The 18882-nt window shown below is 37.1% G+C and overlaps 1 protein-coding gene across 12 annotated transcripts in view; it reads left to right on the forward strand.

Moving 5' to 3' along the window:
* Positions 1-18630, forward strand: part of PIK3CB (phosphatidylinositol-4,5-bisphosphate 3-kinase catalytic subunit beta) — a 117180-nt gene extending 98550 nt beyond the window's left edge. For all 12 annotated transcript variants that reach the window (XM_041127036.1, XM_030028245.1, XM_030028246.1 and 9 more), the window contains 10 exons: positions 687-830; positions 1783-1882; positions 4349-4527; positions 5174-5283; positions 5620-5698; positions 12920-13087; positions 13573-13696; positions 14761-14906; positions 16478-16610; positions 17107-18630. In XM_041127036.1, the coding sequence (XP_040982970.1) occupies positions 687-830; positions 1783-1882; positions 4349-4527; positions 5174-5283; positions 5620-5698; positions 12920-13087; positions 13573-13696; positions 14761-14906; positions 16478-16610; positions 17107-17244 (1321 nt within the window). In that variant the 3' untranslated portion in view covers positions 17245-18630. The remainder of the gene's footprint in view (positions 1-686; positions 831-1782; positions 1883-4348; positions 4528-5173; positions 5284-5619; positions 5699-12919; positions 13088-13572; positions 13697-14760; positions 14907-16477; positions 16611-17106) is intronic.
* Positions 18631-18882: the final 252 nt, after the last annotated feature.

The raw sequence follows: 18882 nt of genomic DNA on the forward strand, positions 1-18882 counted from the left end.
TTCATTTTGTTGGTATGATTTAAAAACAAACAAACAAACAAAACCCCAAACAAAACATTTTTACTAAATGGATCACTTTGTAGGTGATCATTTAGCTTAATAAATTAACACCTATGAACTGACAGTAACTTTTTAAGACATGTTAGTTGAACTTCTTTCAGTGGAATGAGTACTGTCCTCCCCCTTCTTTGTAAGCTGAGTGACTTTGATAGGTATATGCAATTACTCTCGGTTCTTGTCTGTGCCCACTGCATCTAACTGCTAGGTTACAGTGGTTCTTTATGTGGTTCCAAAGGTCCAGCTCCTCAGTCAGAGGTTGACTGGTCAGAGGGAGCCAATGTCCAGTCTGAAATAATTTGAAATAGCTAATGTCCCAGATACTTAACCTAGCACTGAGGCTGAGATCTTGATCTTGTAAAAGCCCATGACAGAGCACCAGCTTTTTACTTACAGGGTTGAGGGCCTTAAGACTCTGCTAAAGGTATAACTTACTGATGAATTGATCTGTCTGGCAATTGCACTAAAGCTGTGTACTGTTGTCCTTCTCCATGTGACTGAAAAATTGAGGGACACTCTTGCTATTGAAACAAATCTGTCATCGCTGGATTTCTCATATGCATCTGAATTTCTGGATATCATTAATCTAGTTACTCTGTTACTAACTGCTTTTATGTACCTCATTCTAGTGACGAAGAGCTCTCTCAGTATCTTCTTCAACTTGTGCAAGTCCTGAAATATGAACCTTTTCTTGATTGTGCGCTGTCCAGATTTCTGTTAGAGAGAGCACTCGCTAATAGGAGAATAGGACAGATGTTGTTTTGGCATCTAAGGTAGGAGATTTTCCCTTGTGTCTTTCTGAAACTGTTGAGCCTGATTGGAATTTCAAATATGATTTCTTGAGGATTTTTCTAAATGAGCCATTATCGTAGTCCCGTACAAGTCCTTTTTATGTTTCTTTACCTTTGGCATTTATAGATCAGAGCAAGCCTGTAATTAAAAATATATTACAGTGGTTTGTAATCTATTGTTTGGTGAAAGTATTCCAAACTGCATTCAGCTCTGTCTGATAAGTTAAGTTTGTGTATAACTTTAGTGTTTGTTTTGGCTGTGCGTGCAGTAAAAGTACAATATTTATACCTCACAGTTGGCAAAAATTTATATTATTGTTGAGAATAACAGAAAATAAAAGCAGTTCTATGAGTCGTTGCTACTTTAGATGACCAGTTCTGTGAATGGCAGAAACCTTGCAGAATGGATTATAGGTTGATTCTGTCTTCAAAGTACAGTTTATTTTAATATTTCTAAATAAAAAGAGCAAGTACTACATGAGAATGTTTTGGAGGATAATTGGCTCTGGCATAAGGTTCAGTGGTTTGTTCCCAAGTGTTCCTCCTCAGGCAAATTTTGGCTTTGCCCTTACAAACATTTGAGAACACGTGGTTTAACGTCAGCCCTGATTGTCAATATCATCTTCTATGACTTAGCAGTACTACTTTCTTGAATAAAAGGGGTTCCTGAAAACAAATATCCAATCGCTACCTCTTGACATTACTGCCTCCAGAACAGTCCTAGACCTTGAAACAAGTGGCATGCATTGAAACCAGCCAGTCCTCATAGTCTTCAGCACATAAGTGTTCTGTTATTTCTTAAGAAATCTGGCTTTTTATTTTATCTACATGACCATGAGGTGTTTTGGTGTTTGGTTTTTTTGTTTCATTTAATGACTTGAAGAATGCTAATCTGTAAATGCTGTGGTCTGATGAGAAGCTTTTCTTCTTATAGGTCAGAGGTTCACATACCTGCCGTTTCAGTACAGTTTGGTTTGATACTTGAAGCTTACTGCCGAGGAAGTGTTGCTCATATGAAAGTGCTTGCTAAACAGGTATAGGCTTCCCTTCTCCTTTAAATCATGACTTATCCTAGCTTGTAACTCAGATACTTGTTCCATTGCTCCTATGGGGCATATTGGTTACCTTGACAAAGCCCATCTGTTGGGGAGCAGGGAAGAGAAGGAAGCATGGGTGAAACAGAGAAATAAAAGGGCTAAATAGATGGATGATGGAGCAGACCTCCCTGGCACAGAAAGCAGCTAGTGCTCTGGGGACTCAGAGGTCAGGAGCTGTTTTTACAGTCTTCTGACATGGGTGAGATACTTTCAGCAGTATGCATACGTTCTGGGTAGAACAGTAGGCTGTCTGGATTATTAGGTGAGGAAGGGTTTCTGTGCACTTGAAACTTGTGACCTTTTTTCCCCAGTAAGGGTAGCTTGTTCAATAGAAACTATTACCTTTCTATCTAAACTTTAGATGACTCCAGGACTACTTCCTGCAGCTTTGGCTTTTGTTAAAAGGTGATGCAAAACCCCCTGAAGTTGTAGTATAATGTAGTATTTCCTGGAAATAGAGGTGTTGAAGTAAACCAAATACTCATTTTAGTGTTAATATAGATGTACCATTTTAAAAAAAAAAAAAAAAAAAAAAGGAGAGAGAGATGTTTGCTTTTAAACACCCTAATAAGTGTGAGAGGTTTGCTTTTAAATACGCTAATAAGTGTGTCAGCAGATTATTAAGAGACACTCACAAATCATGTTTGAAGTCTCTAATGCAGTTTTAGCAAGTTAATTTAAATTGCGACCATAAAAATCTTTGAAAAATCATCTCTCTCTGGAATTAATGTGTTTGCTGTATCAGGCCACGAAGACTTACTCAGTAGATCCTTGTCTGATGAGTGTTATTTCTGACAGTTTTGATACTGTCTACATTGAAAGAATGCTTTGAGAGGCATATGGAACGGGAATGTACTGTTGTGCTCTTTATTACTGCAGTTCACAGGACATTGAAAAGACCATCTCTTACACATGTGTGCTTGTTAGTATTGTCAAAATCATAAAAACATTAGGTGGTGAAATGCTTTAAGCAATAGACCTAAGGTCAGTAAAGTTTTTGTGCACTTCACAGGAAACAAATGTCAGTACAATCAAAGAAGGGGCAAAAAAATTCCCAACTGTGCAAACACGGAAGAAATTCAAAGTAGAAATACTTTTAAAAGTTCCTGTTTGTACAACACAGGTTCTATTTTGTTCCCTTGTCACTGATGTTTGTACAGCTCCTAGAATAGTGGAAAAGCAGAGCGCTTTTGGTTTTGACAGATGGCTGACCTGGCAGGTCTCCATTGCCTCAGTTTTATAATCAAACTGCATACAATTTCCACAGCATCCTGCCTGACAGGGTTCAGTCTGTCTGTAGAAGTGTGGTAAGTTTTGACTCAGCACCTTGTAAGTTCGACTGAAGCTTCCTTGTATGGAAATCAACTTTTGTAGTTATTAAATTGATGCTGTTTGCTAGAGAATATGTGTATTACCGAGCATGTTAACTGTGGCTAGTGCAAATACAGCTGATTGTTGTAATGACTATTTTATATTCGGCTAACAAGTTGCTTAGATGTAGATGCAGTGTAGAAATTATCTTTGTTGTATGTGCTATCTAGGTTTGTTACAGAAGGGCTTTTCTCTGTTAGTGTTATGTACATTTACATCACTAGTTTAGTTGTTTTCTTAGAAATTACATAGCAGTAGAAAACTTTCCAAAGCAGAAGAAGGGGAAAAAAGGGTTAAACTCACCTGTATTGATTGCAAATAATTGCCTTGCATTTTTACACATTTTTAAGGTAACAGTATTGCTTATTATGATTTGGACCACCTTAACTGATTAGAGCATTTACCCTATGCCTAACTTCAGCAGAATTTTAATGAACAAACACTTAAGACTCTATACTATAAAAGTTAAGTATGTGTAGTTATGTATGTGAAAATTGTCTGCAAGTACTCGTGTGGCCATATCGTATTGCGCGCAAATAACTGAATGCATACAGTGAAGTATCTGCATCCATAGCTCATCTCAAGTAATGGTTGATTTTGTTAGAGGTGTGAAGCACTCAGTATTTATGTTGACTTCAGTATGGATAGAGGCATCTATGTTATGTGCTTTGTTGAATTAGTGGACGAAAATTGTATTTTGAAGAAGGAATTTGTGTGAACATATCATATGTTAAAATACTTCATTCATTTTTTTGGAAATGTTAAGTCATGCTTTAAAAAGTGACTTGAAGCTTAGGAGCTTTCATCCCATCAATGTCTTTGTTATTTACTAAAATGGGATTTCTGGGACACAAGTGACTTAGGAAAGGCTGTTCTCGTGTTTTTTCAGGAACGCCACCTTAATTGCCATCTATTATTTCCATTTTTAAAAAGTTACAGAATTATTTAATACTTTGTTTTGAAATGGTATTTTGCATTGTATTATGTGTAAAATCAGAGCAATAACTTTTAAAGATAAAATATCTCTTTCAGGTGGAAGCCCTTAATAAAATGAAGACTTTAAATAGTCTAATTAAGCTGAATGCCATGAAGCAAAGCAAAGCAAAAGGAAAAGATGCAATGCATACATGCTTGAAACAAAATGCTTACAGAGAAGCACTTTCTGACCTCCAGTCTCCTCTGAATCCTTCTGTTATACTTTCAGAACTACAGTAAGTTAAGAATGAATGAATAAAATGTAGCTTTTGCACAGAAACAGTGAAGCAGAAACACATATGCGCTTTAACTTCCTTTGGCTGTATTTTTCAGCAGGTATGCTGTCATAGGGAACATGTTCTATAGTGAGAGAAGGTCTGTTGGGAATCTTCCTAAGGTTAAGGTATCAGTTGAGTTAGAAGATTTTTGTGATCCACCATGAAACTTAATACTCTCTTAGTCAGTGCATTACCATAGCTAAATATATTTAAATATAAGCCTGAAAGCAAATTAGACTGCATTCTTGGCTTCTGTTTATAACTATAAACACAAAAGCCATTAAAACTTTTAACAGCACTTAAATATAAAGTCTAAAAATTGATGCGAAAGGATTTAAAGAAAACTACTTTCTCTGAAAATGCAGGTGTTTAATTTAAGCATTAGATCTGTGTATGCCAATTACAGTATCTAATACATTCCATCTATAACAGATATGTTCATAACTTGGTAAGCACTCATAGCATAGTAGCAGAATGAAAGCAGAGAACATCTGAGTACTTCCAAACTGGAAGTCTGTGTGTTCCGTTGTGTTTTGAACAATGTTTAGACCTTTTCAGCTGAATTACTCTTATTTACTAAATCTTTTGTTGTATTTTCTTCTAGTGTTGAGAAGTGTAGATATATGGATTCTAAAATGAAGCCTCTATGGATAGTATACAACAATAAAATGTTTGGAGGAGATCTTGTAGGGATCATCTTTAAAAATGGTGATGGTAAGCAATGCTAAAAATTTTAAATTTTTCCTTCTTCATTCCCATACTTGCACTTAAGCTGTGTCGCTGTATATTGCCATCATATAAACATGGTTTACTCTAACATCGGTCAACAAATCAAGCATCTTCTTCTGACTGGGTTTCAAAGTATAGGCATTATCAGTCATGATGATATAATTATGTTTAGTCCCACTTTAACCTTTAGACTTGATGATTTTAGTATTTTTAGTATTTTAGTATTTTTAGATGCCTTTTTCTGAAGGCCTTATAAACATCAGAAAATTTGTCTACAACACACTGAGAAATTGAAGGAGCAGTTTGAACCTTTCGTTATAGATCTCCGACAGGACATGTTGACGCTCCAGATTTTGCGTTTGATGGACATACTTTGGAAAGAAGCTGGTCTGGATCTCCGGTAAGGATCTCTCGAGGGCTGTTTTATTTGGATGGAGAGTCCACTTTTAGCAGTAAATCTTTCCTGTTTTTTAAATACCTTCCCTACTGTCCCCTTTCTAAATATCTATATCAATGCCCAAAGGTTTCAACTGTCACAGCCAAGATGAACAGGCTATAGAAAGCAGTTACCTTAATTAGTTAGATGGCTTCTCTTTGCATTTCACTCCCTAGATGGCCCACATTACAAAAGAATTTAGCCATGAAAAGAAATAATGGAAGAAGTGAAGTGAAACTTTGGGGGTTTTTTAATTTTTTTTTAATTATCAAACAGAATATTTTCCCTCGTGCACTGCATCTCTTGTCGTTTATCTAAGTTGCCATACTGATAAATTCCGCTGTTCTCTTATATAGTTTACTGTTTTCATCCTTTAAAATCATCTCGATAAAAAGCATTGTAGAGGTCAGGAAACAATCCTTGAGTTAAGGGTCCTGCAAGCAGGTTTTGTGCCTTTTTTTGTTTGTTTGTGTCTGTGACCTTTCCAAACAGAGGTGTTTCATAAACTCTTCATGTAACAGACTTACCTTTTAATGGCCACTGATTTTCCAGGCATATGCAAAAATGGGGGCTTAGTGATTATAGGAATTGCAACTCTTAAGTTCTAATACACGTGCAAGTGAGGAACAAACATAGAACACAGATCTGCTGGCCAAAAGTTAGCTGTTGAGGATTGCATCTGGAATACACCATCGAGATTCTCTAATAGGTAGAACTAATAGGCAAAACACTCTCTAGAAATTAGTTAGCTTTAAATACTGGTAATTTGGGGAGGGGAGATAGGAGGCTTTTGAGATTCTTTGTAATAGAATTTCACTATCTGGTTGAGAATTACCAGAATTATGGAATGCGCAAATATGGGCTCTTCTTTTTAACATTTTCTTATTTCTCTTGGTCTTATTTAAGGACATGTATGGTTTGTGCTGCCGTGGCCACAAATGAATGTATTACTGTCCAAATAAATTTTATACTTGCAATCTATTTCCTACAAAATTTAACAGAGGAATGTCTGTCTTGTATTAATTGCATAACAGGCTTCATGAAGATGAGGGTCTTGGGAGAGAAGTTAGCTGCTTGTGCTTCTCTTCTAGGAGTGCTGCTGCGCAAAGAAAATGATGATGATTGGGAACAGTCACTATAGATTTACCAAGGGTAAACCACGCTTGACTAATCCAGTTGTCATCTTTGAGGGAAGCAAAGAGTAGTGGATGTCCTTACCTTGACTTTAGCAAGGCTTTTGAGTCTGACTCCCATAATATTCTTGCCTCTTGAGTTAGGATGTTACACTCTGGATGGTGGACAACTACATAATCTGCCTGGAGGTTGATGACAAGTGAATTATCACTGGAGTCTATATGGGAGTTTTTATATTCTTAGCCTTGTCAGTATCCTGCAGTGAAAGACTTTTATTATTTAAATATGTAGGCAAGAAAAAGCACTTCCATCCGTTTTATGCTTACCACCTGCTAATCTCAGTTACTGCACGTTTTCAGTTGTATTTTTGAATCATGATAAATAGTGGATAGTCATTCAAGAGTAAAACAAGATTCTACAGTATGAGGAGGTTGACAGGAAAGGTGATATATTTAGAACCGCTACTATATTGGGGAAAAAAAAAGTTGCAGCTTCCATAAAATTTCACTTTTCAATGCCATTTCAATGAAGTAGTTCTAACTCAGCTATTACAAAGTCAGTGGAGAAAAAGCATAATGTCCTAGTGCATTTGTACTAAAGTACTAAAGAGGTTTTTATGGTATTGAACTCGCCCATATTTCATGCTAATGCTTCTATTTCTGCTTCCTTTGGGCAGGTCTTTTGAGGTTGTAAACTTACAGTAGAAATGAGAACTCATAATTTCAGTGTTCTGTTAGGGCAGAAATACTCTGAGAAGAATCTTCTCATTTGCTCTGCTGCTCCTGCAAAGCCACTTCTCTCAAAATGAAGTAATAAACCTTTCCAAGGTATCATGAGTACAGGAGTTTCCAGCATTTGGAAAACTTGTTTCAGAATGATGAGGAGGGTTGTGGGGTTTTCATTTATTTATTAGTTCATTAGTCAAGTCTCTAGGGTGATACCTCCTTCTGTGTAAGCTAGTCACTTTTTAATTGGTTGTGTAAGTAGCAATGGACTCAACTATTTTTTGTAGTAGCCACTTTTTCTTCCTGCTGTGAGCAGTTCTCTTATCGCTGTTTACACTAAGACTTACAATCATTGTGAACATCTTCAGTGTACGTTCTGAAGTCCCACTTTGCATTCTTTTCTTGATAGAACACTATTTGGATGTCAGAAAACATTTTTCAGACCAGAAATGTCTTTGTATCCCAAAGTCTCTTGCAAAGCAGCTTTCTTACCTTCATATGCTTGCTAAGATAAGCATGACTTCTTTGTAGGAATACTAGAGTATTCCAGAGAGAAACAGTATCAGGCATTTTTCAATGTTGTCATACAGCCCTCTAGTACATGGGCAACTTTTCCAGCCAGATCTATGCACCAGTTTTAGCCAATATAATTCTCAAATTCTAATTTCTTTTTAGAAAAATAGTTCTAAAGAAGATACTGGGTGTCACATTATTATAAACCAATTGGAAGCCATAAATTCAATTTTGTATGCCTGTGAAAGAGCTAGAATCCTTTTTGTTAATTCTTAAGTGTTGTTTAAAAGCCTAGAAGTACTTATTTAAATACTACTTGAAATATTTCATTTAGATTCTTTAAGCTCATTTCAAATTTTTTGTGGTTCAACCGAAATAGTGGGAGCTTCATAAGGCACATAACATCAGCCTGCATAAACTTGTTACTTATGCTGCTTACGGAAAGGTTCCTTTGAGTGAAGTAGGGGATAGGGTAGGACTGTGAATAATAAATTGTTTCTGGAAGTGTAAGTTTGCGGTGAGGTGGCTGAGTGTGTGTTAAGTTGAAAACTGATTTGAGGAAGCTTTAGATAATTTACGTCATAATAAATAGACTGTGAGGAGACTGATCCAGCATTTAGGGGCAAGGACAACCTCTGGCAGCTGTGGAATCCCAGATGAGGCATTCCTCGGTTGCTGCCTTCCCAGAAGCTTAGTTTGTGGTTCCAGCCTAGGCCACACACTGCAGCCTAGGCCACACACTGTGCCTAGCAAACAGGAATAGTGATTAGGAGTCATCAAATATGCTTTTCCTGACCAAGGAAAAAAAAACCTTTTTTTTTTTTTTTTAACTCAACAAAGGAAGACCAAAAAATGCCTCTGATGTCTGAGATTTTACTTAAAACTCTCAGAAGAAAAAAAGTAGAAAGGGGAAGTTCCTAGTGAGAATTGAAGTTCTATAATTGGCCTCTTCCATTTATTTACTTAACTGGGAGCATCTTCCTTCCATTCATCCTCTCATAGTTATGATTATAAAATAAAATTATGGGACTGAGGCGAGGTTACAATTCTATGTCTATCAAAGAGAGATTAACCAGGCAGTTGCCGAAAGAAGGCACTGAAATGGCCTGAATTGAAAAGAGAATTGGACAAAACAGCACTCTGAATGCAAAGAGCATGAGGACGCAGCTAAGAGGGTAAGACTTTGTGATCTTCATGTTTACAGTCTACATGCCTCTCAAGAAGAGGCAACTCCAAAATCTATGCATGAGCACCAGTGGTAATGAGTTCTCTTGCCTTGTTTGTGAGTTGGGACTTGGCTTGCTTCTTTTTGCTTGGGTAAGAGGCAAGGTGTCAGGCGAAAAAGCATCAAATAGATCTGCTTTCCTGAACAATACAACTTCCTACATCCGTACCAATCGGTGGAGTCTTTTCTTCTTGCCCTGTATTGTCCTTTGAGGCTTTAGTTTCCCTGAAGCTGTTGCTTCCCTTTTTCCTTTTGTGGATGCATAATGGATTTTGCACTTTTCAACTTTTTTCCACTACAGAAAGTTTGGTAACTCCATTCAGGTAAAAGCAGGGCTTCTCACTTGTCTCACCACTGTAAGATCAGAAGCACTTGCTGCTTGCCTCTCTCTTCTAATCTCTTTCACACATGGTGTGTTTTCTTTTCTAGGTTACAGTGTGTGTGTTCTAACTAAATACCAGAACAAGATGGGTTTGTATCAGAAAAGGAAATACGTATATGCAGGAGGATGCAACAGTGTACCCCAGTACGTCCTTCATCCTGGGCAACCGCTGGATGGACTGTGGAGTGTACAACTGAGTACAAATTCAGATGTAAATTGCATCTGCTTCTCAGTACAGTCCAAACATTAGACAGGAAAGACCATCAGAATGCTGCTCTGTCATTTAGAGGAGTCTGGCTCAGAATCAGTTCACTCTTAGACGTCAGTCAGTCAAGTACCAGAGAGAAATGAGGAAACCAAAAAAGCATATTCTTTAATTAATCCCCATACCTATTCATTTCTAAGACAAACTATTACCTGAAAATTGAGCAGGAAATAGTTGGCCTAGGACATGAGTAAGTATGTGCAGCCAAACTTCCTCAGTTCTTCTAGTAGTTTATCTCTAGTTGTTTCTTGTACTTTAAATATGGGCAATTATGGAACAAACTTGCTAAGTTAAACAATATTTATATTGAGATTGCATCTGCAGAGTGACAAAATGAGACTTTCAGAGGTTCAACCCCCTGAAAAGTTACAACTCTTCAAGTTACTTTGCTTTAAAAAATTCTACATCTGAAGTTGTGTGTGTGGGCATATTCATAGTAGATTACATAACTTTCTATTATTTCTATAAGGACTGTTTAAATATTACAAATACATGTCACAGCAAAGGAGCAAAACATCTTACTTCCCAGGCATGCTGTGGGGTCTGCAGTGTTGCATCTCTTAGGAGAATAATCCTTGCATCAAAAAGTATTTCTGCTGCTTTACCTACATTACAGCACTGAAATTGTGTTAAGGGAGAAATTAGTAAAGTAACCGAGCAACAGAAAATCCTAAGTTTGAGGAGTTTGATCTGTGTTGAGTGACCTTTGTTGTGGTCAGTGGTCATAAATGTATTTAGTACTTGGTTACTTTTTGGACAGATGGAGGGAGTTCTCCAAACTACTTTTTCATTTCACTGCCTATTTGTAGTAAGTTTTCATTTTCATCTCCCTTAACGTGTGTGAAGTCTGATGCTAAGCGGATGTGTATGAATGAAATCAGAGTTCACAAACACATTGAAAAATGTGTTTGTTACAAGTCTAATGAATGTCATTATTTTCAAACCGTTGGACCTGAAGTTACAGAGAATGTATTGATAAATTATCAGAACTTGGTGTTGTATTTGGAAAGATTCTGCTGTGGAGAATTAAACTCTTGAAATAAAGAACAGTATTAAATGGAGTGAAGAAGAAAATTTTCTGTCCTGCCCAGGATTGCTGTATTGATCTGTCTGTGGTCCTTACTGGCATTAAAAAACAGGGAGCATATCCTGCTGACAGATGTTGAAGTCAGAAAGACCAGGATGAGATGGAAAGGGCCCGGAGGATTTGTCCCTAACTTGACTCCTGTCAAACTGTCTCTCTGACAAGGATGTTTTTTCCGCCAGTTGTAAGCATGCAGTCCTCAAGGGGCTGAAGGCTTTCATCATTGCTTGCTTTTGAAGGGGAAGTTGTTGGACATGTGCCCAGTTAAGCTGCAAGCGGGGTGGGTTGAAATGCAATGGAAGAAGGCCAGCATGCACTTTAACCTGGCAATATTTGGCTTAGATTTGTCGTGTCATGATAAGGATGGGCAGTGCTTCCTTGTGTCATGAATGCTGGTGTTCAGTAATTACAGATACCCTTCTGTTCATCATGAGAACCTTCTGGTCTAGAGACTTGGGGTTTTTAATTGGGAAATGGAGTAGAATAGAAAGGGGAAGAAGGTTCCAAATCTGCACCACTTCTTTTTTTGTTTTGAAGTTGAGTGTTCTCTAAATACACTGTTGAATCTGGTTTTCAGTTTGCTTTGTTCCCGGTAGAGAAGGATCCCCAACTATATAGTTATTACTCCTTGTGCTGCTTCAGTTGTGTATTATCGCTCAGGTAGAGGAACTGTTCAGTTATCTAATAGCTATTATGCTAAAAAGTTCTGATTAATTTAATCTGGAATTGTATTTATCTTTCTTCTATGGCTTGGGATAATAGGCTCTGTCAGGTCAGAGATGTGGTTCTGCTTTGTAGAAATCAAACTTAATATCTGCTTTATATGTAAGTACTGATGACAACTCCACCAGCAGTGTTTTTTCTTTATATGTGTGCATATATATATATATACACACAGACACAAATATTTTAATATGTCCTGCAATTTTTTATACAGCTTTGTAAGTTAGTGAGTGCTAGTCTATAGCTTGTGTACTACAGTTAGCTTCGCATGGGCATCCATTCTTCTATACCTGGATCCACGACCAGAATTGAGATGATATTCTTGACCTGAGATGCCTAGCGTGAGAGTAGACACCTCAATTTGTGATGCAATGCCTTTGAAGAGTTCGCTTTAAGTTTCCATTGCATACATTGAGCTCCCATCTAAGTTACCATTCCGTTTTAAGCATCTAGAGTGAGGAAACGTTTTGGAAAAATACACTTATCTATTTAGACGTATCTCCCCTTGATTCATATCTGTAACTGTGTCTTATTTTAATGCAATTATGTTGTTGTAGATATTTTTACTAGACATAGTATATGAATGCATAGGAATATTCTTATATATCAGGCGGGTTAAAAGCTGTATTCCTCTTTCTCATTAGGTTTCTATGCTTAAAATTAGTAAGAGTTGGAAAACATTATATTATGTTTATATTTAAAAGGATTTCTAGCATTTGAAGTTGAAATAGGAAGAATGGGGGAAAAGGATAAGATCCTCCTTTCTGTTTACACAAATAATTTAGTCTAGAATGAACATGAGTGTAACTTACTGTCTGTTTAACCAGTAGATTAACAAATGAAAACAAAGGGCTCCCTCTATGGTTTCTCCTAGAAAATTACAAGTAACTGTGTTCCCTATTAAAGCGAAAAATTAGGGTTGGTTATAATTTCTTTTTTACATATATGCATGTAATAGGAAAAATTAATGGTTTAAATGTATTGCTAGTATTTTAACTTTGTAAGCAGCATGTGTATGTGAACCTCCCGAGAGTTTAATGTTCAAGTTAGCATGAGTATTCAGCCCAATATTGATACACTAAAGAAACATTCTTGCCATTTTTATCTTTAACATGAATCTGTGCTTTGTTTCAGGATATTGCCATATGGCTGTTTAGCAACTGGAGATCACTCTGGTCTTATAGAGGCTGTTTCTAGTTCAGAAACCATTGCTGACATTCAGTTAAATAGTAGCAATGTTGCTGCTGCTGCTGCATTCAACAAAGATGCTCTCTTAAACTGGCTGAAGGAATACAATTTAGGGTAATTTCTACAGTTATTTTCTCGTCTGTAGTGTAAGCTACAAAATTCCTGTAAGTTTCTATTTCAATACTGAGGAATGTGTGGCTCTTCTGGCAAGTTTGTTACTACTTATTTTTCTAGTATGTCAAATTCTGACTTAGATTCATGGTGCCCTTAGAATTCAAACAACGAACGATCCAGCTGGAATTCTGGCATTTGCAGCATTTTGACTGCATGTTGTTAAGTTATACGGGATCTGGCAAAACAAACAAACCCAAGAAAACTACATGGGTCTCAAGTCTTGATGTTGTTGCCTTTCATAATATTTGCATTTCTCCTATTCTTCATAGTTACTTTTTACAGCATTTTCTCTCAAATAAGTCTAGTTAGTTTTACAGCATCCTGGTGGGCTTCTGGTTTAAACAAGCAAAAGTCCTTTTTGAGGTCAAGACATGATGTGAATTACCAGTAGTATGCACTAATATTGTTTGTCTTTGTGGTTACAGAGATGACTTGGATCGAGCCATTGAAGAATTTACTCTGTCTTGTGCTGGCTACTGTGTAGCTACTTATGTATTGGGGATTGGTGACAGACACAGTGACAATATCATGGTCAGAAAAAATGGTCAGGTAAAAATCTCTTCTGTAGGCAGAATAACTACAGTATCTCTGTGTAAGAATTATCTTGAGAACTTTTAATTTCTTTAGTGTCTCAATAAAATTAAATCCACACATTTTAAGGACTGATACCTTTGTTTACCGAGAATTGAAGAGAGTTTCAAAGAGAGGAAATGCAAGACTAGTGGAAGGACTGACCAATGCCTGTTTAGTAAGCAATTCTATATTGGAAGTGAGGCTGTTCTATAGAACTTTTTCAGACCATCCAAAAGCCCTGTTAATCGTTCAGATTCATTGAATAAAAGTAGCCTTAGAGTATCTTGCAAAAGACCATCCTTAAAAATACATGAATTGCAGTTTTGAGCAATGTAGTTTTCCTGATGTTAAGTCTCCACAGCCCACCTCTGCAGAAGTTTTCAATATGGAACTCAGTACCAGCATAATGCTGTGACTGTAAGTCTCAAAACCTAGACCCTAGGTAAACTCTTAGAAACTTATTTTTCCATTTGTTACTTTCTACTCTAACTTCTCTGAATTTATTTAAATTATTCTGCCTATAAAACTAGCAAGGGTTCTAAAAGTGAGAATTTTATAGACTTTTGCAGTATTCTTTTAAGTTTTTACCTACTAGAAGAAAGCTGAAATGCCCTTACCTTTGATTCTAAAATGGGAGAACTGTCACAAGTTCCTTGAGGTTAACTTAAGTTCTACTAGGTTTGCTTCCGACTTTATGTAGGAAGCCCTTGGATATGATGATACTGAGCCTCATGCGCTCCATCAGTCTCATTTTTCTATCTGATATTACCAACAACATGTCTATTGGCAGACATCAGAAGCTTAAACCTGAGATAATGTTTTGCACACAGATTTGTAGTAGTGGTCGCTCGTAAGAGTGTGGTTGTTATCACTGACTTTAAGTAAATCTTGAAATGTTTAAATATTCCCAAAGGGTTGAAACCATGGGCTGTGGGGAGTAGCATTATAAGTTAACTGTTCTTGATACCAGCATCCTGCAGAGATACCAGTAAAGTGAAATATTTCACTGGAGGAATTAATTTTCACTTCTGTTTTTTTAGCTCTTTCATATAGATTTTGGGCATATTCTTGGAAACTTCAAGTCCAAGTTTGGAATTAAAAGGGAACGGGTACCTTTCATACTCACCTATGATTTCATTCATGTTATTCAACAAGGAAAAACAGGGAACACTGAAAAATTTGGTCGGTGAGTATTATTGTGTTCTCTAACTTTTGTAACTGAGATGATCTCTGGTGATAATTTCCAGCACACCAGGAACCTATCTGTGTTTGGTTTCCTCATTTCTACTTGTGCAGAAGTGTGCTAATATGCATTTACAATATTATCTACCTCTCTACCTGAACTAGAATCTATATACAAATTACTTAATACATCAGAAACTGCAGTTCTGCAGTGGAAAGATACAGTTCTTTTTATCTTGTCCAGCAGGAGATGGCAGATTCTTCTGGGCTCACCTTTTTTTTTTTTTTTTTTTTTTTTACCTTCAGCAGCACTGGGCACTAGGGAGGGATTCCACAGACTATTGTTCAAGTGAGATGAAGCACTGGACTTAGGAACAGGCTCCCTTCTGCCTTTTCTGTCCATCAGTGCACATTCAGTGTGCTACTCAATCCTGGCCTTAGATGCTTAGGCATATAGAGCCATGTGCTCTTAATCCAACACTTTTGCATGCCCCTTCCCATCTTGGGTTAGAGAGCTACAATGGAACATGAAAGCACGTGACAAGTGAAAATTACCCTCTGTGATCCTATCTGTTGAGTCAGAGGTTTTTTTTTTCCCTTCTGTGTCATTCTCACCAATTGACGGGAGGGGCATTCTGAGTGTTTTCCTCTCACTTTGCTATCAGTTTTCACAGGAAGAATTAATTGGCAGAGATACGGAATTAAGTACTTAGGTATGGCTTGATAAATCTTACAGCTACATCTAGTAGAAGAAGCTGTACATATATTTGTAATGGTGTGTCCAGGAAGAATGGAAAACAACTGCCAGTGACCCATGTCTCTCCTGGAGAGTAAAGAAATCAGCCTGTAGCTCCGTTTTTAAAACCATGAAGTAAAGGCTATTAGGTGACTGTGCTGTTGTCAGAGCTGTGGAATATGGAGTACTTTAAATGGCAGTAGAATTCCACTTGAAAAATGCCTCAGAAGAGAATTTCTTCTTTGAAGTATAACTTGTCATCTTAGCCTGAAGGGTTCTTCCCACTTCCTGTGGAAATTTACAGATTAGACACTGGACAGTGCACATTTAGGGACATTGAGCAAGTTCTCAAGTGTCTGCGTGATGGGTCTTTATGCCAGATCTGGCAGTTGGTTCAATTTTGACCAGGTTTGCAGGAAGGAATTACCTTACAGAGATGGGCTGGATTGGTAGGGACTGCTGTAGAGCTTTTGTTTTTCCACTGTAGGTCCGCTATACAGGATCATCAGGGTGTTTCACCTAACAAATTCTCAGGGAGATGGGACACTGGCATTACCTCTGGCATTTTTAGCTCTTTCTGAAGAATGGTGGTTTTGTTTTTTTTTAAAGCTTTTGGTCTTTTGTACCTATGTTTTAAGGGCTTGTTGGAGAGGCATGGGATATTTTTGTGGGAATGCATCACAGGTTCTGTAGACATCTCTGTCTTTTCTCTTACTGTGTTCCTATGATATATGTGTTAGACCAGATAACAATTTTTGGAAATCATTGCATGTATTTGTCAGCTGTGTAAGTTCTTGTGTATTGTCTTCATTGCATGTGCTTTGTGGTTGAACGTGAAGGTTCCGCCAGTGTTGTGAAGAAGCATACTTGATTCTGCGAAAACATGGAAACCTATTTATTACACTCTTTGCACTGATGTTAACTGCAGGGCTTCCAGAGCTAACCTCTGTCAAGGACATCCAGTATCTCAAGGTAAAGTGAGATTTACAGCTCAGCATGACTTAGCATGTTTCCAGTATGTGAATTTTCATTCTAAGATGAACACATTTTAATGGTTTTTCATTTCACTCAAGATTTCCACGTAGCTCTCAAAGCTTTCCTTTTCATCTCTGTAAAACAAGGTCCGTAGTCAGTCCTAGCAGTCAAAGGAAACTATGAATATACGTTCCTCTCAACCATTCTATAGTGAGTTCAGCGTCCCTGCCCCTTAAATGTAGTCATTTCAGGGGTATTTTATGTCTTGGCTCATGCACAAGCATAGACTTGTAAAGGTGAAAGTTATTTGCTTAATTCATCTTTAGTTTTATCTTTAAACCCAGAAAAAACCACTGATGTGTTGCTCAATGAATAATAGGTGAAAAAGCGTCAAAACAGAAAAAACAGAATGTGGTTTGTGTTGAAAGGTGGAGGAGGCCTTAACTGTGTTTTTTAAAATACCTAAACAGTACTTGTTTTCCTATCATCTTAGGACTCTCTCGCCTTAGGGAAGAGTGAGGAAGAAGCACTAAAACAATTTAAGCAAAAGTTTGATGAAGCACTCCGGGAAAGTTGGACTACTAAAGTGAACTGGATGGCTCACACTGTTCGAAAAGATTACAGATCCTAGAAAAGTTTTGCATTTGCACTAAGCCGAATGTTACCTTGATAAGTGTTTTTAAAGGGGATCTGTAGTATGGACCAACAAAACTTCTAAGTAAGAAAGAAAACAACAACAAAAAGAAATGGGCCGAAAAAATTCCTGAGTCTTTTGCACTCTGCTTCTGAATGCTTCATTCCAAGACTGTCTCTACAAATAGTGAACATCCTGGATAATCAGTTCCTGCTGATTTTGCACGCTGAGAGCTACTAGGCATTTTTAAAAATTCTTTGGTACTTTATGGAGGTGTAAATATTTGTTTTTATATGTTAGGGTAATGTGCTCTAACATACTCAGGAGGTTTGAAGACCTCTGACAGAACTGTTCTCTGTTTAAAGTTGGGACTTGAAGAGTAAATTTTTTTTATATCCTAATCTGGCTAAAAATGACCATATTGTGTATATTTTTCATATGAACTCTGCCCTACTGGCACAGATGCATTACTTCTACTGTAAATAGCAACCACAGTATCATTGTACTACAGGGAGCTGCTTAATGTCTTCTACTGCTGCCGAAAGAAGAGTACATATTGGGGGTGGGTGGGGGGTGGGCTGACCTTTAAAAGTGATGCAGCATCCAGATGTTCAGAGTTGCACAATTTTGTTCCTCTGACATAACACACTCAAAACAGAAGCCCTTCAGTAAGAGGAAGGTTAGGCCAATTCCAAACATGTCTGAGAATCCCTGGTGGGTAATGGTCTCCCATTCGGCCGCTGGGGCTTTGTTTTCAACTCTTAGAGAGGCATGTTTATTTCAGGTTCAGCAAGAAGCTTCTTACAGCCTTACATTGAAACTTGTATCTCAGATTAGTTGTGCCATGCAAATGTACTGACTTATGTATGGAAAATTTTCATTAAATATACTACGCATAGTGATTTTTTTAGAGCACACATACCAAAAAAACCCAAATGTTTGGAAAAGCAAGTGTTTATGGGAAAAGATCATTCCATAAAACACCAGTGAGAAGTCATTAATCTTTTCTTTCTATATTTATTAAAAGCTTGCAGTAACGTTGCTTTACCAAGATTTATATGTTGAAGATGGTTGCTTGAAGAAACTGGATTTGTTTTAATTTATTTAGCGAGGGTACCAGGCTTTTAGGTGCTTAAATGGAGAGCAAATTTGTTACGTGCAATAGGGAACTGCTGGTTAAAAGATGTAACATACTGTTTCTGAACATCAGCAAGATAGACTTTAACTACTGCTTGTTCTCCAAGGAACGCTGGTAGCTCTCAATTCTTGTTGACATTTGAAAGAGAATTAAACATATATATTTACTTTTTGACTAAACAGTTGTTTTGCATAGAGATGTTGTTTTATGTAGGAATTTAATTAAAGGTGGTTTTAATTTGTTGAGAGTGATTTATTATTTTTTGTTGTTGTTTTGGGGTTTTGTTGTTTCTTTTAAAGGTCAAAAACCTATCTGGAGCCACATAGCATTTGATGTAGTGGTTTGATTCTCTTGTCCTCACCCTTCAGGCTAATCTGTCTGAAAAGACCTCTTCTTCTAGAATATTGTAAAAGTAACAAGTGGTTTGTGGTTTCTCTGTTTGTTGTGGGCTTTTTTTGGTTTGGTTTGGTTTTTATTTATAATGTAGTAGCATTTAA

The sequence above is a fragment of the Aquila chrysaetos genome, chromosome 10 (genome assembly GCF_900496995.4).
Source record: "Aquila chrysaetos chrysaetos chromosome 10, bAquChr1.4, whole genome shotgun sequence".
In the NCBI taxonomy this organism is placed as follows: Eukaryota; Metazoa; Chordata; class Aves; order Accipitriformes; family Accipitridae; genus Aquila; species Aquila chrysaetos.